This window comes from Hemicordylus capensis, chromosome 4, assembly GCF_027244095.1.
Source record: "Hemicordylus capensis ecotype Gifberg chromosome 4, rHemCap1.1.pri, whole genome shotgun sequence".
Classification (NCBI taxonomy): Eukaryota; Metazoa; Chordata; class Lepidosauria; order Squamata; family Cordylidae; genus Hemicordylus; species Hemicordylus capensis.
Window position 1 is genome coordinate 179,920,218 of NC_069660.1, and position 16,450 is coordinate 179,936,667.

A 16,450-nucleotide genomic window follows, 5' to 3' on the forward strand; every position below is an offset into this window, starting at 1 on the left:
TCCCTCCCCCCCAACCCTCCCTCCCCCCAATCCCTCCCTCCATCCCTCCCCTCATCCTCCCTCCTTCCTCTTCATCACCCTCCATCCTCCCTTCCACACCCACCTCACCTGCCCCTGGTCTGGCAAGCTGATGAGAATCTGGTCTCTCCCACCAAAGCACACACATCACGTGTGTGCATATATGTGGCTGACCAACTCTGAGCCGGACCCTCCTCCCCCTTCAATCCCCTCTGCTACACCCCTCTCCCTCTCCCCCCACTCCCACTCCCCTCCCTCTCCCCTTCCCTTCCCTCCCCCCTTCCCTCCCTCCCCCCTCCTAGCTAGCAGCACACACACACACAACACCTGGCAAACACCAACACACACGCACTCACACTGGTGCCATCACCTGCCTTGGGCCTCTCTGTGTCCTAGAGCAAATATGTGGTGGACCAGAGAACCATTTCTTTCCCCCAAGTAAGGCAAAAGGCATGCACTCACTGCACACACGAAGAGATGAAGACACTAGTGTGGACAAGACAACTACTAGTAGTACTGAACCCAGAGGCGTATCTAGGGAAAATATCACCTAGGGCAAGCAGTGAAATTGCTCCCCTGTCCAAACAGGAATGATGGGACTTGTAGTAAACAATTTCTGGAAATCCCTGTTAAAAGGAACACTGTACCATCTAGACATGGTTATTGATCAAAACCTGAAAACATAAGCCATCTCTGTAAAAGACTTAGAACAACAGTCAGGAGTTATGTGAGGATTCCAAGTGTCATTTTCTCTGTCTCATCTCATGCTTTTTTAAAAACATGACTTTGTCCTAGAGGATCACGTGCCCAAATAGCCACTAGCAAAACAGGGGAAGAAGAAGGTGGCAGGGGGAGTCTATAAACCAGTGAATGATTCCTGCCAGCCTTTGTCTTGTGATGATTGTTGGCTCATGATGGGGTACATGTGCATTCACCACACTAGTGCTTACTTTGACACCAGGAGGGAGGAGGATATATTAGTTTGCCACACTAGACAGAGGCATTTGCAACAGGAGCAGACAGCCAAGTTCTCCCAGGGCCAAAACCAGCCCCTGCCAGACTAAGAAATCATTGTAATTTGCCCCTTCCTGTCACAAGCAGCGTGCTGTTCTTTTATTATTGACTGTAACTCTCAGATATCCCAGTCATGGATGGAAAATTCAGGGTCAATTTACAAGAGACACATTTTCTACATGGAAGTTTCTTCTGTGCAGGTGTTGTGCAGAAACCCATGTGTAGTGACCGCCAGGGGCATAACAAGGTTGGAATGGGCCCAGAGATGAGATTTTAAAATTGGCCCCCAGCCCCAGACAAATTCCAGTGCCAGAGGAAAGATGGGTAAATCATTTCACCAAAATCTATGCTGCCCCACAAGCACTCTTAACTTTTCCATCTTGGCCCAGTATCCCCCCAGGGGAATTGCCTGTATAGCCTCCAGTTACCACTGAAGAATTGGAGAATCTGATTGGACAGCTAAAGAGAGGCAAATCCCCAGGTAAAGATTACATTCCCCCCGATTTCTTAAGGGCCAATGCTAGCTGGTGGGCTCCGCTCTTAGCTTCCATATTCACTCATATAGACTGAACAGCAAATATGCCCAATGCCTGGGGACAGGCAATTGTTGTTCCAATTCACAAAAAAGGCCCGTCTGATGACTCGTTGAATTATAGACCCATAAGTCTATTAAGCGTAATTGGTAAGCTATATGCTAAACATCTAAACTCCAAATTGTTGGACTGGATGGAGAAAGAAAACATTCTAGAACAAGAACAAGCGGGGTTCAGAAAAGGTAGATCTGTGATGGATCACTCTTTGGTCCTCCAGAGTTTAATAGAGAAATACGTTGAGGGCAAAAAGGCGCTGTTATATGTCGCTTTTATAGACTTTAAGAGTGCCTTTGACTCAATATCCAGGGATGCTCTGTGGGAGAAATTTGCAAACTCTTCTATTGACAAGAGATTGCTATCTCTAATATATAAACTCTACGAGAACACGAGTCTGAGAGTAAAATGCGACCACAATGGCCAATTATCCAGAGAGAATCCTGTAGAAAGGGGGGTCCGGCAGGGATGCATACTAGCCCCAGCTCTTTTCAATTTCTATGTAAACGGTCTAATCATCCGTCTACGGCAAGTTGAAACTCACACGCCAAAGATAGGGGACAGGTGTTTACCTGTCCTGATGTATGCAGATGACACAGCCTTACTGTCACAGACCAGAGTTGGTCTAAAAAGAGCGTTAGAATGCTTGAGTCTGTTCTGCAATGAGGAATTTTTGGAAATTAACTACATCAAAACTAAAATCGTGAGATTTGCAAAGAAGCAACGGGTTTTTAGATGGTCCATAGGTGGTGCCAGAGTAGAGCAGGTGAAGTCTTACAGATACCTGGGGGTGGTGTTTCAGTTTAATGGCGGTACCTCTATACACACCAGTGCCGCTAAATTGAATGCCACTCGATCTTCTATGGCAATCAGGAAATTTTTCTGGGCACAAGGTGGTGGCTATATTCCAGTAGCTAATAAAGCCTTTTAGGCTAAAGTGATACCTCAGCTGCTATATGGGATTCAGGTTAGACCGCCAAAAGACTTACAAGCTTTAGGGAAAGTACAATCGGGCTTTCTGAGATCACTATTGGGGGTACCAAAATGCGTCCCGAACTCCTTAATACAGCTGGAGACCGGGCTATGGAAGTTGGAGACCAGGGCCTGGCTGCTCATTATCCTGTACTGGATTAAGACTTATCTTTACCCGGCAGGACTTATACCTCATCTCCTTGCTGCTACCCCACAACCCCGTTGGTGTATGACGGTTGAGGAAAGACTCCGGAAGATGGGCTTCTGCTCAGCACAATTGTTAGAACAGGGCGAGTCAACGGCAAGATCCCTAGTTAAACAAAGGCTTAGGGACATAAATTTCCAGGAGGAAAGGGCCTCTGTAAATAGGCCGCTACAATTCCTAAGCACCAAGAAAGACTGGGTCACAGCCTCTTATTTCTATACAATCTATTCACCAAAGCTGCGTTGGGCATTTACAAGAGCTCGCTTGAATGCTTTACCCTCAGCGATGCTAGTACGGAAATTTGAGAGAAAACCCTATGAGGAGAGACTATGCCTTTGCGGAGCTGCTCCCGAAACACTGACGCATTCACTGTTACATTGTCCACTTTATACTGATGAAAGAGATTTATTTTTATCTCAGTATCTGAAAGATCTCCAAAGCCACTCAGTGGAGACAATTCTTATATGCTTATTAGAAGACAGGGACCCAACAATATCCCTGGCGGTTGCTAAATTTTGTTATACATTGACCAAACTAAGAGAAGCTAGAGCACAGCAATCGGTTACTGTCAAAGATTCCTGATTTTATATATTTGATGACATTTTAGACTTTGTTTCCATTATTGTTTTCTCTTTTTACTGTGTATATTCTGTGTATATTGATGTTTGATCTAAGATCGTAAATAAACAATAATAAATCAAAGCCCTATGGCAAGCAGATCCCTATATATTGGGGGGGGGGGGAGTAAACCACAAAAAGGAATTCACAGTACCTGGCAAAAGCTGTGCTGGATGTTCTGGGCAGAGGGTCTGATGCAGCAGAGAACTCTGCCTGCCTTCTTCTTCCTGGCTTCCTTGGGGCCTGCCGAGTTCAAGCTTCAGGGAGGTCTACACGGAGGCCTCTCTGTAAGCCCCGCCCACCCACTGATCAGCTGAGACACGGGGAGAGAAGAGCTGCTCTGCAGTTTGCAGGCCCAGCCCATGGAGGATCCTAGGCCTCGCAGAAGGCAAGCAGGATGGCAAGTGGCTGAGGGGCCCTGGGGCTGGGCAGGTGGGCAATGGGGTGGGGGTGGCAGGAACTGGCGTGGCGCCCTCCCCTCAGTGGCACCTAGGGCACCTGCCCTGGCTGCCCCACCCCAGTTCCGCCCATGATCACTGCATTCATGGACACAGCACTCTTATGCTAAAGTGTTTTTCTAGGTACTAAGCCCAATGTATCCCATTCACAAGGCACCTTTTGTTGATTCTAATGACTCTTCCCAGTGCATGCACGATGAGCATCAAGAGCAAACATGTCTTTGTCCTGGACCATCTTTAAGGGCTCTTAGAGATGGTCAAGGACAGGCATTTGGTCACTGAGCTGTGTAGCTAAGATAGGCTCAAATGCAGCGTTTCCTGCATTGCTGTCTTATTTCATAGTCATATCAAATCTAGCATCTGCAGTGACAAGTGTTCCAATTCAGGTTTTCCTTCTCTCTCCTCTTGCAGAAAAATGGCCTGGAGGCTAAAAGTATATTCTCATTGCTGATCCTGCATTTGGGAGGGGGCCTGCTCTGTAGAGTGCCTCTTCATTGTCTTTCCCTGAAGTATCAGCAGGGATGGATTGCCCTCGGTGGAGGTCTGGTGCAGAGCTTCCATGATATAGAGGTAGTCTCCTGTCTCTTTGAGCTCTTTCCCCCAAGTGTGGATTGCCCATACTTGGGAGATTGCCCATAGCAGGGATGGGATGTCCTGGATGGGGACCCGATGCAGAGTTTGCCTCTTTAGGTCCTTTTCTCTGAGTCTCAGCAGGGATGGAAGGCCCTGGGAGAGGGCCTAATACAGAGGGTACTTCTTTTGGTTCTTTCCTTGGAAGATCAGCAGGGCCGGAAGGCCCTGGGAGGAGGCCGATATGGAGGTTGCCTTTTTTGTTTTCTCCTGGGAGTGTCATGCTCTACAGAGAGCCACCCCCATGGCTTTTCTTCCTGCAAAGGAAATGGGGGGGCACCTCCTAGCTGCTTCCCCAGGGCCAAATCAGTCACTCTTTGCCTGGATCCAAGCCTCTAGCTGCTGCTTTGGCTCTTGGTGGAAAATAAGGGGGCTGGAGAATAACATTTGGCCTCCTTTCCATTTGGAACACTTGGCCTCGTTTCCATTATTCCTGCCACCCAGCAGCCCTGAGTGGTTCACCTAACCCAGGGCTGCACAACTTGGGCCTTCCAGCTGTTGTTGGGTTACAGCTCCCATAGTCCCCAGTCGCACTAGCCAAAAGTCAGGGTTGATGGAAACTGTAGTCAAACAGCAGCTGGAGGGCTGGTGTTGTGTAGCCCTGCCCTAATTCAAGCTTCCCCTTCTGCATCACCACTCCATCCTCTTCCACAAGAGGCAGATCACTCTTCAGGGCCAAAATCAGGCCTCCTAGCCATACATATTGGGGCAGACAAGCTCTGTATAAGCCTCCTGGCAAGGAGCAGTCTATCTTGAGCTACCTCTGGAACCTCTCAGAACATCTCTTGGCCCCAAGTGGACTGGCCATAGAGCCTTTTCTGTGGCTGGGTTTGACCCAAAGACATTTTTACCCAACTCTTCCCAAAGAATATTCAAAGTAAGACAACTTTATTTTCTTTAAAATCAACTTTTTAATTTTTAAGCAGTAAATATGCATGCTCTATTGCTGTTTTATCTCTACATCCTATCCTATTAAAACAAATGTTTAATATTTTTTAAATAAATATGCAGCATTTTATTGCTACCTATGTATGAAGCACTGTCTGGTTTTTGTCTTTCTCTTTTTCCTCATCAACATCCAGCTCCCTTGGAGGAACCAGGATCCCCATAGTGGCTTCCACCCTTGCCAGTCTGCTCCACAGTCTCCGGAGCTGTCCCCTCAGTGCCTTGAGGTTTTGCAAACATTCCTGGCAGCTGCGGAGGTCTCTTTGGCCTTGAAGGAAATAAAACAAAGAGGGTCAAGGGGCCTGTCCTCCACAATACCAGTCCCTGCACTGACTTCTAGTCCCTTTCCATGCCCAGCACAGACTTCTCATCTCTACCTTGAAAACCCACCATGGCTATGCCCCACCCTGTCCCTCTGCACTGATCCTCCCCCCTCCCCCAACTTGCACCCTGTCAGGTTGGTTTTTGCTCCTCCAGCTTCTGTCTTCAGCCACCTGGAGGTCTCCTGCTCTCTAAAACTCCTCTTTTTCTTCTCCCTCGCTGACCCTTGGGTCTGGAACCGCCACTCATGTGGGCTCACGTCTCTCTCCTATCCTTCCAATGCAACCCACCTCCTCTGTGCAGCTTTTGGCTTAATGCCTCAGCAGAGGCAGCTCCATCAGCTTGAACTGAATGCCCCTTATGCTTTCTTCCTCACTTCTCTCTCCAAAGCCAAACTTTAGACTGTATGCTCCTGGTGGCCGGGAACTTTTGCCCATGTACATTGACGATGCTATCAGGAGGATTGTGATAAGCACAATTGTATGTCATCCTCCTTGGTTTTTTGTTTCAGCCCAGCTTGAACTCAAAAGGGCTGATATTAGCATTCATATTATTAGCATTCATGAATTTAGTATTCACATTCTGCTCTTCCTCAAGCAGCTCAGGGAGGTATACATGGTTATTTTTTTCCTCCTAACAACCCTAAAAGTTAAGTTAGACTGCGGGACAAGTGACTGGCCCAAAGTCACCCAGCGAGGTTCATGGCTGGATGAGAATTCAAACCCGGGTCTCCCTGGTCATAAGGAGGTGCAGCTGAAATACATACACATCGTTCCCCCGCTTGTCCCACCTCAACTTCCCTCTCCTTCCTCTGTTGCTTGCCCATCTCTGTTTTTAGACTATAAGTGTTTAAGATTGTAAAACAACAATGAGGATGGAAAAGGGGTGCTGCCTCTGTGAAACTTACGGTCATTCAGCTGATGGAACTGCAAATCCATCAAACTCTGCAGAGTTTCTTTTACATTGCTGAGGTCCGGCTCTAGAGGAGGTGGGGAAGGAGGAGGAGGGGGAGAGGGATGCAGGAGGAAAGAAGAGGTGGAGGCGGAGGGTGGGATGGAGCCAACTTCCAGCGAGGCAGAAGATAATAATGAACTGGACACAGGGGGGCAGAGACATGCAGCAGGGCCTGCAGGATCATCTGCAAGAGAGAAGCAGCAGCAGGTGGTCAGCCACAAACGCTGGCATACTACCACACCCGCCATCACTTGCCCTCACTGCTCACCATGAGAAGCTGTCTGAATTACAGGCATCAGAGTCTGGTCACCTGAAAGACAGAAAACGAAGGAACACTTCAGCAAGCACTGACAACCCACCCACAGGCCTCCCCTCCGAAACTTAGATGCAGACTCAAATCAAACATTTCAACATTCAGGAGAAGGAAACAGAGAGCAAAAGAGCCATTTTTAGCCCAGCAGCAACTTCAGGGGTATGCTCCGAACGTTCCTTCCTTTCCCCACCGTTGCAGCCAAACTTCACTGCGGATGAGCCTTGTCTGTGTGTGTCCAAGTTGCAGGTTGATGGCCCGGAGAGAACGAGGGAACTGTTGGGAAATGCAGCGAACCCTCATTTCTGCAACAAAGAGAGCAAAAAGGAACAAGTGTTGTATGCTCTGACCAGGCCGAGTGCTGGTGTCTTGCAAAAAGGGGCAGTGCTAGTGCTTGGTCCATCATCTGGGCTGAGTATCAAAACTCCAGCTGAACTTTGTGCTGGGTGTCTATGCAAAAGGGTTCTGAGGTGTCACAATACTAGGGGTGTGCATTTTGGAATTTTCTTGTTTCGATTTGTATCCGAATCGAAACACCCCCATTTTGTTTTGTACCCAAATTTTCTGAATCCGAATCAGCCCTGTTTTGTTTTGTAGCCGAATTTTCCGAATCTGAATCGATTTGTATTTTTAAAACGGGTCCCAGGACAAAAAGAGTGGGTGGTGGTGGTAGTGTCCAATGGGTGGAAGCTACCACCCAAGTTTCAAAGGAATTAGGCAAAGGGCTGATATTTTGTGATTTTTTAAAGTTTACACATCTTTAAGAATTTTCCCATAGGGAATAACAGGGATTCCAGCAAATGTATTGCTTCAAATCAAAGGGAAAGGGATGACCCAGAGTGGAGTGTGGTGGGTGGTAGAGCCCAATGGGGGAAAGGAAACTTCCAGAATTATCTCAAAAGAATTAGGAACATAGGAAACTGCCATATACTGAGTCAAACCATTGGTCTATCTTGCTCAGTATTGTCTTCACAGACTGGCAGCAGCTTCTCCAAGGTTGCAGGCTGGAATCTCTCTCAGCCCTATCTTGGAGAAGCCAGGGAGGGAACTTGAAACCTTCTGCTCTTCCCAGAGTGGCTTCATCCCCTGAGGGGAATATCTTACAGTGCTCACACATCAAGTCTCCCATTCATATGCAACCAGGGCAGACCCTGCTTAGCTATGGAGACAAGTCATGCTCAGCCACAAGACCAGTTCTCCTTTCCATTGGGCAAAGGGCTGATCTTTTGTGAATTGTTGAAGTTTACGTGTCTTTTAAGATTTCTCCCATAGGGAATAATTGAGGTTTCAGCAGCCCCATAATTCCACTTGGGGGGCACTGGGGTTTCCCAGAGTGAAGGGTTGTGTAGTGCACATAGGGTGCCAACCACCTCCATACCCACAAGCCTGTGGGGTACTGGGTTTTGTGTTTCTGAGGTGTTCATTGTAGATTCTCTGGTAGCATATGAGCTTTTCAGTGAAAAACAAGAATCCACTCTCATATGCTACCAGAGAATCTACACTCAGAACACCACAGAAACAACAGAACCCAGCACCCCATGGGTTAGCAACCCTTCCCCTAGCCAATGTGGGGTCAGTAAAGAGCGGCAAGAAACAAAAGAGCCAATGGGGAACAAGGAGGGAATTGTCAGCAGGTCAGCCCATGATTTAGGTCACCGATCAGAAGGCTGGAAGGCTGGGAAATTCAAAGAGATGTCAAACACAAAATGGAGACTGACTCAGAGATCACTACAAAATGGAGGTCCGGAACAACAAAACGTTTTGTAGCTGAAACAGGGACGTTTTGTTTTGTATACAAAACTTTTGGATTTGGAGAATGGGTGTTTTGTTTTGTCTACAAAACACCTGAAACAGGCTGTTTTGGGTACAAAACATTTTGTATCCGAAACATTTCACACATCCCTACACAATACTTACGCCGCTGGACATAGTCATTCTGTAATCCTTTGAGGATTTCTAGTTCTTGCTCAAGGTAATTGTCAGCAATGGAAGGCTCTGGTAAGGGCTCTGACACAAAAGCTGCTTCATTTGGAGTGCCAGTGGGGATGGAAGGACCTGGCACTGAGGTTTCCTCATTGACCACTTTCCCCAGAATGTCATTGGTGATGTGAGGTCCTGGAAGGGATCCTGGCACTGAAGTTGCCTCATTGAGTTCTCCCTCCAGAATATCAATGTGGACGCGAGGTCCTGGAAGAGATCTTGGCATTGAGGTTTCCTCATTGAGCATTTCCTCCAGAATATCAGTGGAAATGTGAGGTCCTGAAAGGGATTCTGGCACTGAGGTTGCTTCATTGAGCTCTTTCCCCAGAATGTCAGTGGGTACACGAAGTCCTGGAAGGAGTCCTGGCACCAAGGTTGCTTCATTGGGCTCTTGCCCCAGAATATCATTGGTGATGCAAGGTCCTGGAAGGGATCTTGGCACCAACATTTCCTCATTGAGCTCTTCCTCCAGAATATCTGTGGGGATGCGAGGTTCTGGAAGGGATCCTAGCATTGAAGTTTCCTTATTGAGCTCTTTCCCCAGAATGTCAGTGGGGACATGAAGTTCTGGAAGGGGTCCTGGCACCAAGGTTGCCTCATTGGGCTCTTCCCCCAGAGGGTCCCCCAGAACATGGTGCAACATGGGTCCCCCAGGACATGGAGCAACATGGGTCGGATTTCTGGGATGACCTGAAAGAGAGGAAATAAAGCAGGAATCTGGAAATGAGGATGGCCCATAGCCCTGATAGAAATTGCCTCCCCTTTCTGCCTAGGTTAACCAGCTGGGATGCAGCCTGGGATTGTGGGTGAGGCAGTCCACCCAAGGAAACAAGCAAGGGATGAAGAGGAATACATTGCATAGCACTAGCAAGACAGCCCTCACCAACTACGCTTCAGAAGGGAGTGCAATGGCCAGGCTCTATCTGCTGAACATACCAATGCAGCTGCCTTCTACCAAGTCATACCCCTGGCTCACTTTGCCCTACTCTGGCTGACAGCAGAGGCGTAGCTAGGGAAAATAGCGCCTAGGGCAAACACTGAAATTGCGCCCCCCCCTGTTCAAGCATCTGACACCCATCTTTCAGATAACTTTACCATAATATCAGCTGAAAAATACAAGTCAGGCTCGTTAATCTTTTAATCTTTCAAAAACTATTTAGCAGTGGACTTAGCCCGACCAAAAAATGCTGGAAAACTACAAATTTCAGTACGCTGGGGCTCATGAAATACCCAAATACTATGTGGAGGCGTACTTGGAAAACTAAACAGAAGTGCCTGTCTAATTCCATACTATGCATTGTAGCATCACTATTTCATAAGTTTTAAAATTTGACTTTTCCCAGATACTCTGAAAATAATTAAAGGATATGCAGAGTAAACTGTGTCACTGCTTGGAATATATTCTAGTCTTTCAGAAAGACAGTTAAAGTGAGAGAAAGAGAGCAAGAAACTCCCAGTGGGCCTTAATATTAAGGATTTCACACTGATTCAAAGACAAACTCACCATTAATAGCCATATTATTAAGACTTCACATTTAACTCACTTATCACAAGAAGCAAATTAAGAGCAAATGAATACAATCCTAGCTCATAAGCATCAGGTCAGTATTCACAAGCCCTGATTCTCTGTACATAGTGCCAATCTGAATATGTGTACAGTGACTTATGTTATTATTATTTATTTTATTTTTACCTGTAGCCCCTTTGGGGGGCTTCCTAAAGGCTAGGGTTTTTGTTTTTTGTTTTTTGCAAAGGTTCCCCCTGACCCAGCTGGCCTCTAGGGCCTTGCAGGTACCATTCGAGCATGTGCAGTGGCCATTTTAAAAAATAATCTTTTTTTTAAAAAAAAAGACCACTGAAAACAGAATGGCCACCGCGCATGCTCAGATGGTCTCTGCAAGGCCTGGCATGACCTAGGGCCTCACAGAGGCCATTTGAGCATGCACAGTGGCCATTTTGTTTTCGGCCTTCAAGTGGCCCCTGCCTGCCCTACCCTAGATACACCCCTGGCTGACAGCCACTCTTGGGCAGAAGCCTTTTCCTAGCTAGCTAAAATCCTTTAACAGAAGATGAAGAAGACTCAACCCAAGACCTTGTGCATTCAAAGCACTTGTTCCACTACTGGAGTATGGGCCCTCCCATACCTGTGAGGAAAGAGGCTTCTCCTTTGAGCAGAGTGGGAGCTGATGGTTCACATGGACTAAACAATGCATTTGCTCTCTGGCTGAAGCAACAACCCCCAGTTACAGCCTTTTGACCTATGTGCGGGGGTAGGGGTGGGGCTTGAAAATCTGCCTGGACGCCATAAGCAGGAAGCATAGCTATGATCTGAGGAATGCAGGCCCAGCTCCGAGGGGCAGAAAACTGGGATCAGAGAAAGAAAGAGTCTCTTTGGACTGATCTCAGAGCTCATTGGCCAGGAAATGTTGCCCTTGTTTGCAGGTGATCCTCCATTTCCATCTTGACCCATGTAATTGTCAAAAAAAGAGATGCTTTGGAAACAAGACACCAGCATTCTTTAGCTTCCTCTTTTCCAAGGCAGGGGGAACAAGGCCCAGAGGATGTCTTGGGGCTGGGTGTGGGCAAAAGGTTCTTGCAGGGCTTTTCCAGAAGTGCACCACCTCCAAGGGAGAATTACCAAACCTGCCTGCCTGCCTGCTGCCACAACCCTTTCCCCATCTTCTCCTAGAAGGGAGGGTATCCAGATGTGACTCGCCCAGGCCCCCTGGTCTCCTCCAACACTTTTGGCTGCAACAAGTGCCAGCAGCAAAGGATAGAGGTGGATGAACCTGCCCTCCTGCCATTCATCCATCAGATGGACGTCTGCCTATCTCTCTCCATTGTCAAAATGAAACAGGTCTCCAAGGAGACACTCCCTGGGGGGTTGAGGAGCCCTGAGAAGAAGCATGCACTCTCGTCATCCACTTACCAGTCTGTGCCCCCTCTTCATCTTCATCCCTGCAGAGATAAGGAGTAACATTCTTAGTAGCGAATCACAGGAAATTGAGGGGTCCCCCCCAGTAATCCTAGGGGGTGCTGTGCCATCCCAAGCATGCCCTCACCCATAATCCTTCTAGAAGGCCCTGCTAATTTTGGATGATTCAATACTTGGGAGCAGTGAAAGTAATTGCTATTGAAAGTCACTCACTACATTTTGCTCAGATTGTTTTCACTAGGGGATTGACTGGTTGACAGGGCTGGGGGCAGACCCACTCTCATAGTTTATAGATATGAGGCCAGCTTTCCCACCCCTCTCCAGAGAAGATTTTCAACTTTTTAGAAAGCCCCCCCCCAAAAAAAGGGGGACACTTCAGCGAAAAGAACATACATACTGTTTTGGTTTTTAAAATTTGAATAAGAGGGTTTAAATTTGTGACAACTCGAATCCCCCGCCTGTATGTTCCCCAGACTATGGGAAACACCTAGATCGGGCAGCAGCGATATAGGAAGATGCTGAAAGGCATCATCTCATCCTGCGTGGGAGATGGCAATGGTAAACCCCTCCTGTATTCTACCAAAGGCAACCACAGGACTCTGTGGTCACCAGGAGTTGACACCGACTCGATGGCACACTTTTACCTGGGTTTGGGCTATGTCTGAACAACCCCCTCCACACCCATCCCTTCAGATGGCCACACCAGAGCCAAAAGCATTAAGAGGAGTCAAGAGGGAAAAAAGCAACTCACTATCGTTCTGCCTCTGGGTGAGACCTATGGGAACATGAAAGAAGAAAAGGTTAGGCGTGTTCTTGGAAATAACATGGGGGTTTGGGGGGGCAGCTTTTGAAGTCAGCTTCAACTGGTGGGCAGGATCCCCCCCCCCAAAAAAAACCCCAAGTGGGCCCACAGGGGCCAGCCAGTAGCTCCTGGGTGCTACAGTTTCACAGGTCTAGGACCTGTAAGCTTAAGAAATACAGTGGAAATCAGCCCAGCAAGTGACCTTCGAGTGCCACCTGCATTTCAAGGAGAAGCTGTGTGGTGTGAATAGTGGTGGTGAACTTGTGACCACTGAAGTTCACATAGGGAGCGCAATGGCATGTAAAACAATGGAAGGGCATCTTTAAAAACCATGTCCAGGCAGCCATTAGATTTTGCTTCCCCATCATGCCGGAGACTTACCTACATGACCAGCAGCCACCCATCCTGACAGCTAAGATGACAAGCTGATGATAAACTGACAGCCAAAGACAGCCAACTTGTCAAAGATGCTGCAGCTTATCTAGAATGCTGCCAGGTGAGCCTCCTGCAGAATCCTCGCAGGTCTCCAAGGGGAACCATGACGGCAGAATTCTGTGGCTGATTGTGAGATCGCAAGATCAGTTACTGGCCACGCTGGTTCTGGTTTGAATCCAAACACTGTCTTGGTTGTCAGCTCAAAGTGCCAAAGCACCAGGGGAGAGTCACCCCTGCCCTGCCTTCCCTGCTCCCCACATGTTTTCCACCTAATCACTTGCTGAAGTCCCTTAGCTAGGAAATCCCTCTACATCACATTTAGCACTAAGGCCCGTCTCTGTTCAGAATACCCAAAAAAGAAAGCCAATTAACTTGTGGAACTAGGTGTGGTGATGATCCCTGGCTTAGATGGGTTTGAAAGGGGGTTAGAAACATTCATGGAGGAGGAGAGGCCCCTCTGTGGTGATTAGTCAGGATGGCTATAGAGAACCTCCAGGTGCACAGGCTGAATCCCAGATGCTGGGGACATGCAGTGGGTGTGGCTGTTGCCTTTGCACTCTTTCACGAGTTACAGAGGACTCAGATGTTACAGAGGACTCGTGCAGGTTTATTATAACTCTGCACTAGCAGTGGCTGCAGCCCACCCCGATCCACAAGCATCCCCTTCCTTCAGCATTTGCTAACAGAAGGGAAGAGGCAAATGAATAGAAAGTGACAGAGAGGGAAGGAGGGGGAAATGAGAAGGACAAAGAAAGAGGGGAAGCAAGAAAAATGATGGTGCCTCACAAAGAATGAGCGAGAGAAACAGAAGACTGTAATGTACTTTTTGTATAAGGTTATGAAATGGAAAACAGACAATATTCAATATCTTGCCCCACCCCCACCCCGTTACATCTTCGGAAACAACCTACAGTATGTCCTTATTAAACTCCATAGGCCCAACTGCACAACATCTTAGTTTCCACTGCACATTATTTTAAAAATGCACTGCATAGAATGCACCCAGCTGCACATCAAAATGAACCTTGGACTAAGGGACCACCTATTTGGCCTCCCCAAAGACCCACCATGGCAGCTCATGGCCCCACAGTGGATGGATGAATCCTCCCAAGGATGCTACTTTTACATTTTTAGGGGATAGGCCAGGAGCATTCTAGCTATTGCTCGCTTATAGCTATTATTTTTGCCACTGTTTTAAAACCACATGTTGTTGTTGTTGGAAGTGCTTTTGCTTAATGTCTTGCTGACATTCTGTCAGCTGGCATGTATCCTTCACTTCCTGCCCCTCTGGCTGCTGCTGCCACCAACAGCACTGCAATTACTCTCCAGTATATTGTTTTATCAGTCACCTTAAGTGGCGCAGTGGGGAATGCTTGACTAACAAGCAGAAGGTTGTCAATTCGAATCTCCACTGGTACTATATCAGGCAGCAGTGATATAGGAAGGTGCTGAAAGGCATCGTCTCATACTGCACAGGAGGAGGCAATGGTAAGCCCCTCCTGTATTCTACCAAAAGAAAACTACAGGGCTCTGTGGGCACCTGGAGTCGAAATTCCCAATATAGGTGTTTACTATAGTCTGGGAAACAGACCAGTGGGGATTTGAACTGGCAATCTTCTGCTTGTTAGTCAAGCATTTCCCCTCTGCACCACTTAAGGTGGTGTAGTCACTGTAACTGGGCTCCATTTGGCACTATGGTCGGTCAGAAAGCTTTCCCACTGGGGAAAAAAAGGAGAGAGCCCACCGGGAGCTTTCATAACACATTGTTTACATGGGTTGAGAGATTTTGTCCAATAGACTGTTGTTTTTGGTAGGTTGCGGTGGGCAGTCATGTTAAAGAACTCAAGTTGGTTTGAAAAGTTGTATAGCTGGTTATGCTTGTGTAATATTAGGGTTGTTTTGACTGCTAGTTTTAACGCAAGTATTAGGCCCAAGACTGTAACAATTATTGTGGAGAACTTTGTTATGGCAGCTATAGTTATTGTTGTGGTTTGGTTGGTTGAATTGTTAGTGAAATCAAAAGGCCTGCTGCAGTGCTTCTTATCTTAGCAACAAAAGAATGCACGATATACATAGAATACAATATGTTCAATTATACATACATATTCACCCAGTATGTAGGGTGGAGGGGAGTGGGGGAGGAATATAGGTAGTTGGGGGAGGGAAGTAAAAAGTCAGCGGAGGGGGGTGGGTTCAGGAGAAAGCCCACCAGCTGCAGCTTTCTCCACAGTCCTTATATTGCTTTTGTTTTTTTAGGGAGGAAAGGTTTTAGCAATGCCCCACTTGCAGCTCCACCCACCATCATTGGCACCACCCACTTTGGCTCCACCCATCACTTGACCTGCATGCCACTCACCCAATCTCAGGAGTCCCCAATGTCTACAGTGGCACTAATCTAACTGGCTGACATACTGCACAATGCCTTGTAATGGAACGTGTGCATAGTTGCATGAGAGTGCAGTTGTGCAAAACACAAGAATTGCACAAATGCAGTTGCATGGCAGAAGGCCATTAATTCCAATGGCCATTCATCGCACAACTGCATTTGCACAATTGTTGCATTTTGTGCTTATGCAACTGCACACACATTCCATTACAAGGCAGGTGGAAAAGTATTTCAGCCACTGTAATTATAGACAACTCACGACACATGGTAACGTTTGGCTCTGGGTGTGAATGCATTAAAAATACATCTAGACAGCAAAATAGTGCTCAGATGGGTATCACGGTGTGGCTAAAGATACACATCGGCATAACTGATGACCATGGAAGGCTTTGTACACACCTCTCTTTCTTTCTGGATCAGGGCCATCGACTTTTAAGGGTTGTGCCATTCCTCACCCTCATTCATAGTGAAATGTAAATGTCCATGGGTTACTGCGAGCAATGACATGACTTTTAAAAGGAAGGCAGCACAATCCTGTGCATGTTTATTTAGAAGTATGTCCAGAGTTGTAGGGAGTCCCCCAGTGGCCCGGGGACAAAGTTCTTTTGAGGGGTCCCCATGCCAGCACCAAAGCCACACCCCCTATTTTCCAGCCTCGCCACTGCACTTCCCCCTCTAAATTTATATGTGGCTGTGGTGGCGAGTGGGCTGGCTTCTCAGTGCTCTGGCTTCTCTCCCCGCTAGCGCTGTGTGGGTTGAACTGTGATGCAGGGGGAGGGGGCTGCTTTCGTGCCCATTTGTAGGCATCTGCTTGGCCCCCACTGGGGGCTGACCCCTGTGCATTTCGGCCAAAGCAGACCCCTGGGTGGGGGCATGCTCC

General features: G+C 47.6%; 1 protein-coding gene across 1 annotated transcript; it reads right to left on the reverse strand.

The window, feature by feature from the left end:
- Positions 1–5,405: 5,405 nt before the first annotated feature.
- LOC128324273 (uncharacterized) lies at positions 5,406–13,237 on the reverse strand. The gene is made up of 7 exons (XM_053248614.1): positions 13,131–13,237; positions 12,699–12,722; positions 11,942–11,970; positions 8,950–9,702; positions 6,991–7,337; positions 6,676–6,906; positions 5,406–5,715 (listed from the first exon to the last, which is right to left on the reverse strand). Exons 4-5 carry the CDS (start codon positions 9,653–9,655, stop codon positions 7,189–7,191), a joined length of 855 nt encoding a protein of 284 aa, XP_053104589.1. The 5' UTR covers positions 9,656–9,702; positions 11,942–11,970; positions 12,699–12,722; positions 13,131–13,237; the 3' UTR covers positions 5,406–5,715; positions 6,676–6,906; positions 6,991–7,188.
- Positions 13,238–16,450: the final 3,213 nt, after the last annotated feature.

What these genes read in the sequence shown, in the direction of transcription:
- LOC128324273 (XM_053248614.1), bottom strand. Translation starts at nt 9,655, where the DNA reads ATGTTGCACCATGTTCTGGGGGACCCTCTGGGGGAAGAGCCCAATGAG. An exon ending in GAATGACTATGTCCAGCGGC is followed by an intron (nt 7,338 to 8,949) that starts GTAAGTATTGTG and finishes TCTTTGTTGCAG; the next exon opens with AAATGAGGGTTCGCTGCATT.